Source organism: Nerophis lumbriciformis, linkage group LG01 (assembly GCF_033978685.3).
Source record: "Nerophis lumbriciformis linkage group LG01, RoL_Nlum_v2.1, whole genome shotgun sequence".
Classification (NCBI taxonomy): Eukaryota; Metazoa; Chordata; class Actinopteri; order Syngnathiformes; family Syngnathidae; genus Nerophis; species Nerophis lumbriciformis.
The window spans coordinates 72,856,813-72,875,638 of NC_084548.2; the positions used below are offsets into that span (position 1 = coordinate 72,856,813).

General features: G+C 41.4%; 1 protein-coding gene across 1 annotated transcript in view; it reads left to right on the forward strand.

Annotated features, from left to right (window-relative positions):
• Positions 1–18,826, forward strand: part of tfcp2 (transcription factor CP2) — a 55,103-nt gene that overhangs the window by 23,426 nt on the left and 12,851 nt on the right. The window contains exons 5-10 of the mRNA XM_061925576.2: positions 3,721–3,826; positions 3,944–4,050; positions 11,712–11,864; positions 11,961–12,071; positions 16,555–16,643; positions 16,724–16,775. Of these exons, the coding sequence (XP_061781560.1) occupies positions 3,721–3,826; positions 3,944–4,050; positions 11,712–11,864; positions 11,961–12,071; positions 16,555–16,643; positions 16,724–16,775 (618 nt within the window). The remainder of the gene's footprint in view (positions 1–3,720; positions 3,827–3,943; positions 4,051–11,711; positions 11,865–11,960; positions 12,072–16,554; positions 16,644–16,723; positions 16,776–18,826) is intronic.

Genomic DNA, 18,826 nt, shown 5'->3' on the forward strand with positions numbered 1-18,826 from the left:
ATAATAATACCTACTAAATATTTATTTCTTGAATTTTGTCCCATTTCTGTGAGAATAAAATCAAATCATGACACACTGAGACAGAATCATTAGATAATTAAATAATACATTTTATCATGAAATCACTCATTAAATCGTGAAATTATTAATTGAATCATGAAATAATAAAATGTATAATAATACCTATTAAATAATATTTATTTCTTGAATTTTGTCCCATTTCTGTGACAATAAAATCAAATCATGACACAATGACAAACGTAATAAGTTTTTTTTGAAAGGGATCTTTTAGTTGCTATGTGCTCTTTAAATACGTTATAGTAATGCTTAAAGTGCCCAAAATACTGTAAATGCTATACAGTAGGCACAGAAAGTACTCAGACCCCTTTAATTTTTCACTCTTGGATTCTTTGCTGCCATTTCCTAAAAACTAGGGATGTCCAATAATATCGGACTGCCGATATTATCGGCTGATAAATGCTTTAAAATGTAATATCGAAAATGATCGGTATCGGTTTCAAAATTATCGGTATCGGTTTCAAAAAGTAAAATTTATGACTTTTTAAAACGCCGCTGTGTACACGGACGTAGGGAGAAGTACAGAGTGCCAATAAACCTTAAAGGCACTGCCCAGTCACATAATATCTACGGCTTTTCACACACACAAGTGAATGCAAGTCATACTTGGTCAACAGCCGTACAGGTCACACTGAGGGTGGCCGTATAAACAAGTTTAACACTGTTACAAATATGCGCCACACTGTGAACCCACACCAAACAAGAATGACAAATACATTTCGGGAGAACATCCGCACCGTAACACAACAGAACAAATACCCAGAACCCCTTGCAGCACTAACTCTTCCGGGACTTTACAATATACCCCCCCTCCCCCCCACCTCACCCTCCTCATGCTCTCTCAGGGAGAGCATGTCCCAAATTCCAAGCTGCTGTTTTGAGGCATGTTAAAAAAAAATAATGCACTCTGTGACTTCAATAATAAATATGGCAGTGCCATGTTGGCATTTTTTTCCATAACTTGAGTTGATTTATTTTGGAAAACCTTGTTACATTGTTTAATGCATCACAACAAAATTAGGCATAACAATGTGTTAATTCCACGACTATATATCGGTATCGGTTGATATCGGAATCAGTAATTAAGAGTTGGACAATATCGGAAAATAGGATATCGCCAAAAAAGCCATTATCGGACATCTCTAGTACCGTAGTAAGTATTTTTGAAAGGGATCTTTTAGTTGCTATGTGCTCTTTAAATAAGTTATAGTAATGCTTAAAGTGCCCAAAATGCTGTAAATTGTATACAGTAGGCACATAAAGTACTCAGACCCATTTAATTTTTCACTCTTGGATTCTTTGCTGCCATTTCCTAAAAACATTCCTTTTATTTCTCATGAATGTACACTCAGCACCCCAAAAAAACAGAAATGTAGACATTTTTGCAAATTTATTAAAAATTAAAAACTCAAAAATCACCGTATTTTTCAGACATAAGGCACACTTAAAATCCTTTCATTTTCTCAAAAATCGACAGTGCGACTATAGCCCGGTGCGCCTAATGCACGGCATAATTCTGCTTGTGCTTACCAACCTCGAAGCAATTTTATTTGCTACATGGTGTATTGAGTGTGACCAGTAGATGGCAGCCACACAAGAGATACGCCGGTAAACGACACCAAAACTTGAAATGTTCCATTGAGAATATAGAACATTACACACGGCACTCAAAAATATGTCCAAATGTTTTAGTACAACTTTGGTAAGGTATGAAGCTGCACCGCTTGATGGATTGTCAGCGCATAAAACATAGGAGTATTATTATGGTGTGTCTGTAAGGACAGCAAAATGGCACTGTAGATGTTGCCCTCTAGTGGGTTCTTCGGACCACCACACACTGCCACGAGAGCTTGAATTTCAGGGTACAACACTGTTTTATTTGCATAAATGTTGAGAGCCTTTTGCTTTCCAGCAAAGAGTCTTTTTCTGAGTTCGTGTCTCTCTCTCTGGCTCCCACTCCAACTCCAACCGCGTGTCTCATTCCGGCTGCTGCTAATAAAGGCGACAGGTGATTAGATAACAAGGCTGTCGCTGTCTTCGAGGCCGTTCCGCGGCAGGCCCGCAGACCACGCCCCCCCTCCACAGGCACCTATTAGCAGACCTTATCTGGCATTTTGTTTTGCAATATTATGCAAAAGCAACTTTTCTTACCTTCTGGTACCTGCTGATGTGTATTTGAGATCTGCATAAGTCCTGAAAATGTGCCGACACGTAGTCGATAAGCTTCTTCTTTTTCTCCACCTTGTTATGGGTACATTCATCTTCCGCTGTTGCCATTTAGGACGCACAGAAAAAGGAAAGACGTGTGTTTTTGATTTTGAATGGAAAGCAGAAAAGTGCAGTTTTCCTTTAAGAGTGACGGAAGCACATAAACCAAACCTTTACTATTTCCATTATTCAATTATTTACAATATATTGAATTAATATAAATAATTAGATAGTAATTTTCTGATTATTGTAGTATATATACCAATAATATATAATATTTTTATAATACAAATAATATTCCATTAATATTTTATAAATATTAATTGTACAGGTAAAAGCCAGTAAATTAGAATATTTTGAAAAACTTGATTTATTTCAGTAATTGCATTCAAAAGGTGTAACTTGTACATTATATTTATTCATTGCACACAGACTGATGCATTCAAATGTTTATTTCATTTAATTTTGATGATTTGAAGTGGCAACAAATGAAAATCCAAAATTCCGTGTGTCACAAAATTAGAATATTACTTAAGGCTAATACAAAAAAGGGATTTTTAGAAATGTTGGCCAACTGAAAAGTATGAAAATGAAAAATATGAGCATGTACAATACTCAATACTTGGTTGGAGCTCCTTTTGCCTCAATTACTGCATTAATGCGGCGTGGCATGGAGTCGATGAGTTTCTGGCACTGCTCAGGTGTTATGAGAGCCCAGGTTGCTCTGATAGTGGCCTTCAACTCTTCTGCGTTTTTGGGTCTGGCATTCTGCATCTTCCTTTTCACAATACCCCACAGCGCAAAATCTACCCGTGCCTGGTTTACAGACCATGGTATTTCTGTTCTAAATTGGCCCGCCAACTCCCCTGACCTTAGCCCCATAGAAAATCTGTGGGGTATTGTGAAAAGGAAGATGCAGAATGCCAGACCCAAAAACGCAGAAGAGTTGAAGGCCACTATCAGAGCAACCTGGGCTCTCATAACACCTGAGCAGTGCCAGAAACTCATCGACTCCATGCCACGCCGCATTAACGCAGTAATTGAGGCAAAAGGAGCTCCAACCAAGTATTGAGTATTGTACATGCTCATATTTTTCATTTTCATACTTTTCAGTTGGCCAACATTTCTAAAAATCCCTTTTTTGTATTAGCCTTAAGTAATATTCTAATTTTGTGACACACGGAATTTTGGATTTTCATTTGTTGCCGCTTCAAATCATCAAAATGAAATGAAATAAACATTTGAATGCATCAGTCTGTGTGCAATGAATAAATATAATGTACAAGTTACACCTTTTGAATGCAATTACTGAAATAAATCAAGTTTTTCAAAATATTCTAATTTACTGGCTTTTACCTGTATATGAATAAATATAGAGTGTGTGAAGTGCAAAGGGTTTCTTTCCATTGAGCGCTCACGTGTGTAAAATTGCAGAGCATCATTCGCGTGGTGTTTCACGACCGGCGACTTCAGTACACGGAACACCAGCAGCTGGAGGGATGGCGCTGGAACAGGCCTGGGGATCGTATTCTGGACCTAGGTGAGTGGACCTGCAAAGTTTCTGAAACCACCTTAAGAGAAAAAAAATGACTCAATGCAATCCCCTATTCATACTGGCATGTTATCCTATTTATGAGTGTGCGTCGGTGTGTTGCAGATATCCCCATGTCGGTCGGCATCGTGGACCCCCGAGTGAACCCCACCCAGCTTAACACCGTGGAATACCTTTGGGAACCGTCAAAGAGAACCTCGGTTTTCATCCAGGTAGCATGGACCTCCTGGGTTAGAGATGCGCGGTTTGCGGGCACAACCGCGGAGTCCGCGGATTATCCGCGGATCGGGCGGATGAAATTAAAAAAAATTAGATTTTATCCGCGGGTCGGGTCGGGCGTTTGAAATAAAACAAAATTAGATTTTAAATAGATTCAGGCGGGTGGCAGTTAAACCAATTGGGAAATATATATACATAGTTAAATGTTGTTACCCACATACGAAAAACGAGCAGGCACCTGCAGCATATGCCACAACAGAAGAAAAAAAAAGAAAAGAGATGGACACTTTTACGGAGCGGAGAAGGGACGCCTCGCCGAGGTCCGGGACCGAGGCCCCTTCCCCCGAGAGGGCCCCACCGGGAGCCGTAGCTGAGGCGATCCGCGAGAAGGGCCCGACGCACGTCCAGGGTCACCACCGCGTCCACCGCACCGACACCCCGCCTCGTCCGCCTTCGCCGCGGCCGGCGTCACGCGCAGCAGGTAAGCAGCTTACCTGCCCGCCACCCCCGTGGCCGGGGGCTCGTAACATGGGTCACTCCGCGCGCTCCACCCGCGCAGCTTACCTGCCCGCCACCCCTGTTGCCGGGGGCGCGTAACAGGGGTCACTCCGCGCGCAGTGCGCTCACGAAAGGGGTGGGGCTCACCCTTGTTGATATAGAGAGCAGGACGGTGGCCATGGAAGTCGGAACCCGCTAAGGAGTGTGTAACAACCCACCTGCCGAATCAACTAGCCCTGAAAATGGATGGCGCTGGAGCGTCGGGCTCATACGCGGCCGTCGCCGGCAGCGAGACGCGCTTGGAGGTGCGCTCAGCGCGGCTCCCATATGATTGCGCACTGGTGTGAGTCTGGGTCGTGACAGCGTGGCACGCGAATGTCTGTGCTGCATTGGATCAGTCTCCTTTCTTTAACAGGCAAAAGCTTTATAACCTCACCAGACCTGCCAACTTTTGAAATCAGAAAAACCTAGAAGCCAGGGTCCCAGGGCCGCAGGCCCCGGTAGGTCCAGGACAAAGTCCTGGTGGAGGGTTCAGGGCTTCGCCCCCCGACGCAAAATGATTATTAGCATTCAGACAGGTTAAAATGTTGCTAAAACCATCACTTTTCTATCAGTCACAGTGACTTTTCAAAACAAAAATATTACAGCAAAAATAATATGAGTTGATTGACATGTTTATTCTGTAAGCTAACTTCAATAGTTTGAAATTATTTTGACAGTTAATGCCAGTTATCCTGTCAACCTTTCACAAGACTTCAATTTGTTAATTGAAAGTATAAACAGTATAAACACTTTTTACAGTAAACAAATGGTAAAACAGTACTAAACAATTCCATTAAAAAAAAATTGGTGTCATTATTAACTTTCTGTCCAAGCTTGTATAATCTACTGCCTTGTTCAATTGTAAAAAATATTCTGTGCCTAAAATTCACATTTCTATCACAATTATCATACTGTAAACATGGTAAGCTAACTTCATTAAAATTAATAGTCCTGTCAATAGCATGGAATTACAATTCAAATGTAGTTTTTTTGTAAGCCTTTCAAAAGAATTCAAAATATGAAAAATGAATGAAAATTAATTGAAGCCATCAGACACTTGAAAAGTGGCACATCACATCTCTAATGTAATCATTTGAACTTTTCAACAGAAATAGCACTGCAAAAATATTAAGGACATACTTCTGTATTTTGGTAGTTATGCTGTCAACATTTAACAAGATTTCTTCAACTTGGACTTGAAAGCATAAATAGTATAAACACTTTTAACAGTATAACAGTACTAAACAATTCCAATAGATAACATTGGTTTAATTACCTTTTTGTGGCTAAAATCCGAAAAACGTTGAAAGTTTTCCACTTGTATCGCTAGCAACGGCATTAGACTTGTGTTTTTTTGTCCCAACATGGTCTTTTACATCGCTAATTCCTCTGTGTCCGATCGAAAAATCTTGTCTGCACAAGGTGCAATTCGCGTAGTTTTCACCCTTTTTTTTTTTTAATGAATGAAAAACCGTATTTTTTATCACTGCAACCGTAATCCGGAATAGGTTGATGAAAACTGTACGAATTACGGGAAAACCGGAGTAGTTGGCAGGTATGCCTCACTAATGCCTTGCATCGTCTATATTAGATATATAACAACGGGCGGATGCGGTTCTGATCAAATGTTACATCGGGTGGATGGCGGATGGTTGACGACTTTCTGATGCGGTTGCGGATGAAATAATTGCCTATCCGCGCATCTCTAGCGGATAGACAATTATTTCATCCGTAACCACATCACAAAAGTCGTCAACCATCCGCATCCACCCGAACTAACATTTAATCAATACCGCACCCGCCCGTTGTTATATATCTAATATAGACGATGCAAGGCATTAGTGAGGTTATAAAGCTTTTGCCTGTTAAAGAAAGGAGACTGATCCAATGCAGCAGAGACATTCAATGCGTGCCACGCTGTCACGGCCCAGACGCACACCAGTGCGCAATCATCTGGGAGCCGCGCTGAGCGCACCTCCAAGAGCGCTCGCGCCACTCAAACCTGCTGCAGGCAGCTGCGTTCTATCTTGTTTTAACATCCTGTGGCACTCTTCTGGGATCACGGCGGACGAAACTGCTCATTCTCAGGGTGTTTGTGGAGGTTGGGGGTTTTGCACAAATGTGACGCACCATGTTAGATGTCCCGGTTTTGTGACTGCATACCTGCCAACTACTCCGGTTTTCCCGTAATTAGTACGGTTTTCATCAACCTATTCCGGGTTACGGTTGCAGTGATTAAAAAAATACGTTTTTTCATTAATTAAAAAAAAATATTTTTTTAAAATGCGCGAGGCTATTTATAGCACCGCTGCCAAGCACGAGGCACCTGTTGCCATTGTTTCCAAACGAGCGAACGATCATGGAATCAGCCGGAGAAAAATCGCAAACGAGTCTTAAACCGAAAAGAAAACCGCAGTCATTCCGTGAAGAATATTCAAAAGCCTATCCGGGAATAATTATCCGTTCCAAAAAGGGTGAAAACTACGCGAATTGCACCTTGTGCAGACAAGATTTTTCGATCGGACACGGAGGAATTAGCGATGTAAAAGACCACGTTGGGACAAAAAAACACAAGTCTAATGCCGTTGCTAGCGATACAAGTGGAAAACTTTCAACGTTTTTCGGATTTTAGCCACAAAAAGGTAATGACACCAATGTTATCTATTGGAATTGTTTAGTACTGTTATACTGTTAAAAGTGTTTGTACTATTTATGCTTTCAAGTCCAAGTTGAAGAAATCTTGTTAAATGTTGACAGCATAACTACCAAAATACAGAAGTATGTCTTTAATATTTTTGCAGTGCTATTTCTGTTGAAAAGTTAAAATGATTACATTAGAGATGTGATGTGCCACTTTTCAAGTGTCTGATGGCTTAAATTAATTTGCATTCATTTTTCATATTTTGAATTCTTTTGAAAGGCTTACAAAAAAACTACATTTGAATTGTAATTCCATGCTATTGACAGGACTATTAATTTTAATGAAGTTAGCTTACCATGTTTACAGTATGATCATTGTGATAGAAATGTGAATTTTAGGCACAGAATATTTTTTACAATTGAACAAGGCAGTAGATTATACAAGCTTGGACAGAAAGTTAATAATGACACCAATTTTTTTTTTAATGGAATTGTTTAGTACTGTTTTACCATTTGTTTACTGTAAAAAGTGTTTATACTTTCAATGAACAAATTGAAGTCTTGTGAAAGGTTGACAGGATAACTGGCATTAACTGTCAAAATAATTTCAAACTATTGAAGTTAGCTTACAGAATAAACATGTCAATCAACCCATATGATTTTTGCTGTAATATTTTTGTTTTGAAAAGTCACTGTGACTGATAGAAAAGTGATGGTTTTAGCAACATTTTAACCTGTCTGAATGCTAATAATCATTTTGCGTCGCCTGAACCCCCCACCAGGACTTTGTCCTGGACCTACCGGGGCCTGCGGCCCCTGGACCCTGGCTACTAGGTTTTTCTGATTTCAAAAGTTGGCAGGTATGTGACTGTCGTAGACATAAACAGCGTCGCAGCTCTTGCAAATCACGTAGCCAGCATTACTATCATCCTGATTTACAACCTCATAAAAACGAATCCACGCTGAACTTTTCTGGCCTTTTTTTCCCCTGGTCTTTAGTATTCCCTTTTTTAGTTTGTCGCGTACCACGTTTGCTGCCGGCGTTGCCATCTCTTTTTTTTTTTCTTCTTCTGTTGTGGCATATGCTGCAGGTGCCTGCTCGTTTTTCGTATGTGGGTAACAACATTTAACTATGTATATATATTTCCCAATTGGTTTAACTGCCACCCGCCTGAATCTATTTAAAATCTAATTTTTTTTTTATTTCAACCGCCCGACCCGACCCGCGGATAAAATCTAAATTTTTTTTATTTCAACCACCCGACCCGCGGATAATCCGCGGACTCCGCGGTTGTGTCCGCAAACCGCGCATCTCTATCCTGGGTTTTTCACTCACAGGCTCGTGACATTAAAAAAATGAACGTAGTTCGAGAAACATCTGGGTTCCAAACAGTTCTTGTGAGTTGTACTGAACTGGACTGCTTAGTGTAAATGTGGTTTTGGACCCTCAAACAAACCTGGCTTACATACAGTACAGGGCAAAAGTTTGGACACACCTTCTCAATTTCAATGCTTTTTCTTTATTTTCATTAGAGATGTCCGATAATATCGGACTGCCGATATTATCGGCCGATAAATGCTTTAAAATGTAATATCGGAAATTATCGGTTTCAAAAAATAAAATGTATGACTTTTTAAAAGGCCGCTGTGTACACGGAGAAGTACAGAGCACCAATAAACCTTAAAGGCACTGCCTTTGCGTGCCGGCCCAGTCACATAATATCTACGGCTTTTCACACACACAAGTGAATGCCAGGCATACTTGGTCAACAACCATACAGGTCACACGGAGGGTGGACGTATAAACAAGTTTAACACTGTTACAAATATGCGCCACACTGTGAACCCACACCAAACAAGAATGACAAACACATTTCGGGAGAACATCCGCACCGTAACACAACAGAACAAATACCCAGAAGCCCTTGAAGCACTAACTCTTCCGGGACGCTACAATATACACCCCACGCTACCCCTCCCCCCACTCCCCCCAACCCCACCCACCTCAATCTCCTCATGCTCTCTCAGGGAGAGCATGTCCCAAATTCCAAGCTGCTGTTTTGAGGCATGTTAAAAAAAAATAATGCACTTTGTGACTTCAATAATAAATATGGCAGTGCCATGTTGGCATTTTTTTCCATAACTTGATTTGATTTATTTTGGAAAACCTTGTTACATTGTTTAATACATCCAGCGGGGCATCACAACAAAATTAGGCATGATAATGTGTTAATTCCACCACTGTATACATCGGTATCGGTTGATATCAGTAATTAAGAGTTGGACAATATCGGATATCGGCAAAAAAGCCATTATCGGACATCTCTAATTTCCGTGACTATTTACATTGTAGATTGTCACAACAAAACTATGAATGAACACATGTGGAGTTATGTACTTAACAAGAAAAGGGTGAAATAACTGAAAACATGTTTTATATTCTAGTTTCTTCAAAATAGCCACCCTTTGCTCTGATTACTGCTTTGCACACTCTTGGCATTCTCTGGGTGAGCTTCAAGAGGTCGGCACCTGAAATGGTTTTCACTTCACAGGTGTGCTTGAAGCTCATGGAGAGAATGCCAAGAGTGTGCAAAGCAGTAATCAGCGCAAAGGGTGGCTATTTTGAAGAAACTGGAATTTCAAACATATTTTCAGTTATTTCACCTTTTTTTTTGTTAAGTGTTCATTCATAGTTGTGATGCCTTCAGTGACAATCTACAATGTAAATACTAGAGATGTCCAATAATGGCTTTTTTGCCGATATCCGATATTCCGATATTGTCCATCTCTTAATTACCGATTCCGATATCAACCGATACCGATATACAGTCGTGGAATTAACACATTATTATGCCTAATTTTGTTGTGATGCCCCGCTGGATGCATTAAAGCAGGGGTGCTCATTACGTCGATCGCGAGCTACCGGTCGATCTCGGAGGGTGTGTCAGTCGATCACCAGCCAGGTATTAAAAAAATAGTCCTAAAAATGAGCGATCATAAATCTTCACTATGACGTCACTTTCGTCACTTGATTGACATTCACGGCACCCGAGGGTCTTCTGAGATGACGCTGGCTGCTGCCAGCTCATTAAAATTACCGACTGGAAGGCGAGAAACACTTTATTTCAACAGACTCTGGCGTCGTACCTGTCGTCAAAACTCCAAAGACCGACTGCACAGTTGCACAGTTGCGCTAACAAAACCAGAGTCTCAGAAAGCTAGCGTGCACAAGCTAGCAAGCTACGGAGTTTGCCGACAATGTATTTCTTGTAAAGTGTATACAAAGGAGTACGGAAGCTGGACAAATAAGATGCCAAAAACCAACCACTTTCATGTGGTATTGGACAGAAAGGAGGACTTTTTTCTCCTCCATTCGAAAATGCGGACGTTTTTAGCACCACTGTCTGATTCCAATCAATGCAAGTCATCAGAATCAGGTAATACACCAACTTATATTCTTGTCTTCATGAAAGAAAGGAATCTATATGTGTTAAACATGCTTGTATTATCTTTAAACACCTTTAACTTGTTAACAATATTAACTATATGTGTTAAACATGCTTGTATTATCTTTAAACACCTTAACTTGTTAACAATATTAACTACATGTGTTAAACATGCTTGCATTATCTTTAAACACCTTTAACTTATTAACTATGTGTTAAACCTGCTTGTATTATCATTAAACACCTTTAACTTATTAATAATATTAACTATATGTATTAAACATGCTTGCATTATCTTTAAACACCTTTAACGTGTTAACAATATTAACTATATGTATTAAACATACTTGTATTATCATTAAACACCTTTAATTTATTAACAATATTAACTATATGTATTAAACATTCTTGTATTATCATTAAACAGGTTGAGGTGGGTGGGGTTGGGGGGAGTGGGGGGAGGGGTAGCGTGGGGTGTATATTGTAGCGTCCCGGAAGAGTTAGTGCTGCAAGGGTTTCTGGGTATTTGTTCTGTTGTGTTACGGTGCGGATGTCCTCCCGAAATGTGTTTGTCATTCTTGTTTGGTGTGGGTTCACAGTGTGGCGCATATTTGTAACAGTGTTAAAGTTGTTTATACGGCCACCCTCAGTGTCACCTGTGTATGGCTGTTGACCAAGTATGCATTGCATTCACTTGTGTGTGTGAAAAGCCGTAGATATTATGTGATTGGACCGGCACGCAAAGGCAGTGCCTTTAAGGATTATTGGCGCTCTGTACTTCTCCCTACGTCCGTGTACACAGCGGCGTTTTAAAAAAACATACATTTTACTTTTTGAAACTGATACCGATAATTTTGAAACCGATACCGATAATTTCCGATATTACATTTTAAAGCATTTATCAGACATCTCTAGTAAATAGTCATGAAAATAAAGAAAACGCATTAAATGAGAAGGTGGGTCCAAACTTTTGGCCTGTACTGTACGTTAAGCTCGTATTCAGGTTTTCTGCTTTTGCTCGCTCCCAGGTCCACTGCATCAGCACCGAGTTCACTATGCGCAAGCACGGCGGCGAGAAAGGCGTTCCTTTCCGCATCCAGATCGACACGTTCAAAGAGAACGAGGGCGGCGAGTACGCCGAGCACCTCCACTCCGCCTCCTGCCAGGTCAAAGTTTTCAAGGTGAGCAGAACGAACAGAGCCCGGAACCTCCACATTGTTGTTGTTGTTGTGTATGTGTCCGTGCTGCCAAGTGACCTTTGTGCGGGTCCCTTGCAGCCTAAAGGTGCCGACCGAAAGCAGAAGACTGACCGGGAGAAGATGGAGAAGAGAGCGCCCCAGGAGAAGGAGAAGTACCAGCCCTCGTATGAAACTACCATCCTAACTGAGGTTGGTGTATTATTCATCTTCAATAGATCAGAACTTTATTTGCTTTCACATGAAATGGTGGTTGCCAATATTATTGAACTCTCTTTCTCCTAAACATCTACCGTATTTTCCGCACTATTAGCCGCACCTAAAAACCACAAATTTACTCAAAAGCTGACAGTGCGGCTTTTAACCCGGTGCGCTTTATATATGGATTAATATTAAGATTCATTTTCATAAAGTTTCGGTCTCGCAACTACGGTAAACAGCCGCCATCTTTTTTCCCCGTAGAAGAGGAAGTGCTTCTTCTTCTACGCAAGCAACCGCCAAGGTAAGCACCCGCCCCCATAGAACAGGAAGCGCTTCTTTTTCTACTGTAAGCAACCACCCGCCCGCGTAGAAGAAGAAGAAGCGCGCGGATATTACCGTACGTTTCATTTCCTTTGTGTGTTTACATCTGTAAAGACCACAAAATGGCTCCTACTAAGCGACAGGGATCCGGTTCATGAAAAGACGCAATCTCTCCATCCGCACACGGACTACTATTTCACAGCAACTGCCTAAAGACTTTCAAGAAAAGCTGGCTACTTTCCGTGCATATTGTAAAAACAAGATAGCTGAAAAAAAGATCCGGCCAGAGAACATTATCAACATGGACGAGGTTCCACTGACTTTTGATATTCCTGTGAACCGCACTGTGGATACAACGGGAGCACGTACGGTGAATATTCGCACCACAGGGAATGAGAAGTCATCCTTCACTGTGGTTCTAGCTTGCCATGCTAATGGCCAGAGACTTCCACCCATGGTGATATTCAAAAGGAAGACCTTGCCAAAAGAGACCTTTCCAGCCGGCGTCATCATAAAAGCTAACTCGAAGGGATGGATGAAGAAAAGATGAGCGAGTGGTTAAGGTAAGTTTAAGTTTACGCGAAGAGGCCGGGTGGCTTTTTTCACGCAGCTCCGTCCATGTTGATATACGACTCCATGCGCGCCCACATCACGCTGGTTTTTAATATATTATTAAAGTTTGACTGACCTATCTGACTGTTTTTTTGACATTCCTTTAGCGCAGTTAGATGCGGCTTACAACACGGGGCGGCTTATAGGTGGACAAAGTTTTGAAATATGCCGTTCATTGAAGGCGCGGCTTATAACCCAGGGCGGCTTATGGTGCGGAAAATACGGTAAGCTTCATTCCCTCACTTCTGTTATGACGCATCGCATTTACACTCGTCCTCACCCCTTCATGCTTTCCATTTTGCGGCTCCACTGTCGCGTTTTTTTAAGAATATGTTTATTAAAAAATGTTTAGTACTTTTTGCAGATGATGTGGTCCTGATGGCTTCATCTGGCCAGGATCTTCAGCTCTCGCTGGATCGGTTCGCAGCCGAGTGTGAAGCGACCGGGATGAGAATCAGCACCTCCAAGTCCGAGTCCATGGTTCTCGCCCGGAAAAGGGTGGAATGCCATCTCCGGGTTGGGGAGGAGATCTTGCCCCAAGTGGAGGAGTTCAAGTACCTGGGAGTCTTGTTCACGAGTGAGGGAAGAGTGGATGGTGAGATCGACAGGCGGATCGGTGCGGCGTCTTCAGTAATGCGGACGCTGTATCGATCCGTTGTGGTGAAGAAGGAGCTGAGCCGGAAGGCAAAGCTCTCAATTTACCGGTCGATCTACGTTCCCATCCTCACCTATGGTCATGAGCTTTGGGTTATGACCGAAAGGACAAGATCACGGGTACAAGCGGCCGAAATGAGTTTCCTCCACCTTAGAGATAGGGTGAGAAGCTCTGTCATCCGGGAGGAGCTCAAAGTAAAGCCGCTGCTCCTCCACATGGAGAGGAGCCAGATGAGGTGGTTCGGGCATCTGGTCAGGATGCCACCCGAACGCCTCCCTAGGGAGGTGTTTAGGGCACGTCCGACCGGTAGGAGGCCACGGGGAAGACCCAGGACACGTTGGGATCCCGGCTGGCCTGGGAACGCCTCGGGATCCCCCGGGAAGAGCTGGAAGAAGTGGCTGGAGAGAGGAAAGTCTGGGCTTCCCTGCTTAGGCTGCTGCCCCCGCGACCCGACCTCGGATAAGCGGAAGAAGATGGATGGATGGATGGATGGATTATTTTGGTATATTAGATGGAATTTTTTTTAATTCCATCTAATATACCGAAAATATGATCTGATTACAAAAAAATTTGAAAAACTAAATAAAGAAAAAATGTTGTATACTAGATAGAATTTTTTTTAATTCCATCTAATATACCAATAATATGGTCCGATTACAAGAAAATTTGAAAAAATAAAAGTTTTCGGTATTTAAGATGGACTTTTCAAAAATTCCATCTATTATACCGAAAATATGGTCTAATTACAAGAAAATAACAAAATAAAAAAAAATAAAAAAGTTTTTGGTATATTAGATAGAATTTTAAAAATGTCCAACTAATATACCAAAAATATGATCTGATTACAAGAAAAAAATAAAATAAGATTTTTTTTTACCCCCATTATATTAGATGGAACTTTTAAATATTTCATCTAAAATATGGTCCGATTACAAGAAAAAAAATTATATATATATATATATATATATATATTATTTCGGTATATTAGATGGAATGTTTTTTAAATTCCATCTAATATACCGAAAATATGATCTGATTACAAGAAAATTTGAAAAAAAAAATAGATAGGGTGAGAAGCTCTGTCATCCGGGAGGAGCTCAAAGTAAAGCCGCTGCTCCTCCACATGGAGAGGAGCCAGATGAGGTGGTTCGGGCATCTGGTCAGGATGCCACCCGAACGCCTCCCTAGGGAGGTGTTTAGGGCACGTCCGACCGGTAGGAGGCCGCGGGGAAGACCCAGGACACGTTGGGAAGACTATGTCTCCCGGCTGGCCTGGGAATGCCTCGGGGTCCCACAGGAAGAGCTGGACGAAGTGGCTGGGGAGAGGGAAGTCTGGGCTTCCCTGCTTAGGCTGCTGCCCCCGCGACCCGACCTCGGATAAGCGGAAGAAGATGGATGGATGGATGGATGGTTTAGTACCGTATTTTTCCGACTATAAGGCTCACTTAAAATCCTTTCATTTTCTCAAAACTCGACAGTGCGCCTAATATACGGAATAGTTTTGGTTGTGCTTACCGATCTCGAAGCAATTTTATTTGGTACAAGGGGAAATGATAAGTGTGACCAGTAGATGGCAGTCACACATAAGAGATGTGTGTAGACTGCAATATGAGTCAAGTAAACACCACCAACATTAAAAATTACATTACACACGGCGCTCAAAAATCGACTTTGGTAAGCTATGAAGCCACACCCCTTGACGGATTGTACTGCGCTTCAACATATGGAGTATTATTATGGTGTGTGTATAAGGTAAGACATATTATCTGCCGTTTTGTTTCCCAATATTATGCAAAAGCAACTTTTTTTTTACCTTCTGGTACCTGCTGATGTGTATTTGGGATCTGCATAAGTCTTGAAAATCGTAGTCGTTAAGCTTCTTCAATCAATCAATATTTATTTATGTAGCCCTAAATCACAAGTGTCTCAAAGGGCTGCACAAGCCACAACGACATCCGCGGTACAGAGCCCACATAAGGGCAAGGAAAAACTCACAACCCCAATGGGACGTCGATGTGAATGACTATGAGAAACCTTGGAGAGGACCGCATATTTGGGTAATCCCCCCCCCCTCTAGGGGAGACCGGATGCAATGGACGTCGAGTGGGTCTGATATAATATTGTGAAAGTCTAGTCCATAGTATATCTAAGATAAGCGATGTTTAAACATGTTTTATATTGTAGTTTCTTCAAAATAGCCGCCCTTTGGGGCGGTATAGCTCGGTTGGTAGAGCGGCCGTGCCAGCAACTTGAGGGTTCCAGGTTCGATCCCCACTTCAGCCATCCTAGTCACTGCCGTTGTGTCCTTGGGCAAGACACTTTACCCACCTGCTCCCAGTGCCACCCACACTGGTTTAAATGTAACTTAGATATTGGGTTTCACTATGTAAAGTGCTTTGAGTCACTAGAGAAAAGCGCTATATAAACATAATTCACTTCACTTCACTTTGCTCTGATTACTTTTTCGCACACTCTTTTGGCATTCTCTCCATGAGCTTCAAGTCGTCGTCACCTGGAATGGTTTTCACTTCACAGGTGTGCTTGAAGCTCATGGAGAGAATGCCAAGAGTGTGCAAAGCAGTAATCAGAGCAAAGGGTGGCTATTTTTGAAGAAATTCGAATATAAAACATGTTTTCCGTATTTTCACCTTTTTTTTGTTAAGTACATAACTCCACATGTGTTCATTCATAGTTGTGATGTGACAATCTACAATGTAAATAGTAAAACGCGTGTGTGTATATATATATGTATATATTCTTGATAATGAATTGATTTGCAGTCAGAATATGCCAAAGGAATTTAAAATGAATAAAATGAAACACGAGCAAAGGGCCACACCTTAGAGCCCTGAGATGGCTCCTGAAACTTCTTCATTTTCCTTCCAGTGTTCTCCCTGGCCTGAGATTACCTACGTCAACAACTCCCCGTCACCCGCCTTCAACAGCACACCCAGCAGCTTCCCAGTCGCAGAAGGGTAAAAAAAAAAAGGAAAAAAAAGTCCCTTCCCTCTTCCCGCTCGCCAATAACACCTCCATGTCTTCTGGTCCTGTTTAGAAACACTTCACCAAACCACCAAGCGCCTGAGCCTGTCGTTCAGGTAGCGGACGTAAGTACAAACGCCGTCTGCACAAGAAAAGTTACAGTACTTTATTGATAGATATTATTTCCAGGCTTTCGAGGGCCAAATAAAATGAAGTGGCGGGCCACATCTGCCCCCCGGGCCTTGAGTTTGACACTTGTGATTTAGTGGTACACAGGCTCCTTCTCGTGGTACGCCAAAGAATCACTTGATTAAAGTACAGTGTTTTATTTATATACAGTGTTACAGTTCAAACTGTTACTGTGGCCCAAAAATATGAAATATGCGTGTTAAAAAACACAAAACTCTGCTTTGTTTTTAATGAATACTTAGGTCTAATGCGCTACTGTATAATGTTGGTGATTATAGTGGTACTTGGAGGGAAGTTTTTTCTGAGTGGATAACGTTTGAGAACCACTCAGTGTTTCCCACAGGACAGGCATCTATTTGTGGTGGTGTGGTCGGGGCGCGGGGGGTGACGGCGGCAGCGGCGATGACCAAGAAGAACGCGGAGTTGGAATATAAGTACAACACTTTATGTACATATTTAGCTCATTAAAATTACCGACAGGAAGGCGAGAAACACTTTATTTCAACAGACTCTGGCGCCGTACCTGTCGTCAAAACTCCAAAGACCGACTGCACAGTTGCGCTAACAAAATAAGAGTCTCAGAAAGCTGGCGTGCACAAGCTAGCAAGCTACGGAGTTTGCCGACAATGTATTTCTTGTAAAGTGTATACAAAGGAGTACGGAAGCTGGACAAATAAGATGCCAAAAACCAACCACTTTCATGTGGTATTGGACAGAAAGGAGGACTTTTTTTCTCCTCCATTCGAAAATGCGGACGTTATCAGCACTACTGTCTGATTCCTATCAATGCAAGTCATCACAATCAGGTAATACACCAACTTATATTCTTGTCTTCATGAAAGAAAGGAATCTATATGTGTTAAACATGCTTGTATTATCTTTAACCACCTTTAACTTGTTAACAATATTAACTATATGTATTAAACATACTTGTATTATCATTAAACACCTTTAATTTATTAACAATATGTGTTAAACATGCTTGTATTATCTTTAAACACCTTTAACTTGTTAACAATATTATCTATATGTATTAAACATACTTGTATTATCATTAAACACCTTTAATTTATTAACAATATTAACTATATGTGTTAAACATGCTTGCATTATCATTAAACACCTTTAACTTGTTAACAAAAACATATATTTCATAAATAAGTAAATATAATGATATATATGAATGAGGTAGATCCCCACGACTTGATCCATTGAAAAGTAGCTCATCTGCAGAAAAAGTGTGAGCACCCCTGAGTTACACCCATCTGAACAGGTCAGCCACCTGTTTAAAGTCCGATCACAGTTGAAATCTTGAAATGAAGGGCCTTTAATGGCCAAAACATTAACCTGGACAACATTTTAACAGCTGGTTGGCTCAGATTGTATTCTTTTCATTGCATTCACATGCTGCAGTGGACAGTGGACAATTTAGCTTCATTATTAATGCAGTATCTGAAGCACCGTCTCCACGTGTGTTTATTGACAACAGGGTTATAACCTGGACACGTTAGCTCGTCGGTATGGTAACACGTGACGTGACAACAGCGGCGGTGTTAATGAAGCAGCGTCAGGCTGCTCACCGTCAGTGAAACGCTCGGTGAAATCGCGGATTAACGTTAAATATATGACGAGCCGCGAGCGATGCAGCTATAACCTATCTACCTACAACCTATATTACCCTCGTATTTTGATCCGGTCGGTCCGTTCTTTTACTCCGCCGTCTTCTTCTTCTTCTTCTTCTTCTTCTTCTTCTTTTTCTGGCCCACCAGGTGAATTAAGTGCTATTGGCGGAGTTACAATGCATAGTAGGCTACCGCCACCTACTGCACCGGAGTTGTAACTACAAGGTACATTCACAGACAGAGTCCCATTGCTTTTATGAGCGGTCGAGCGAGTCAAAAGCCGAAAAATCCATTTGTGGCGGACGTAATTCTTTCGTGGCGGGCCGCCACAAATAAATGAATGTGTGGGAAACACTGCCACTGCT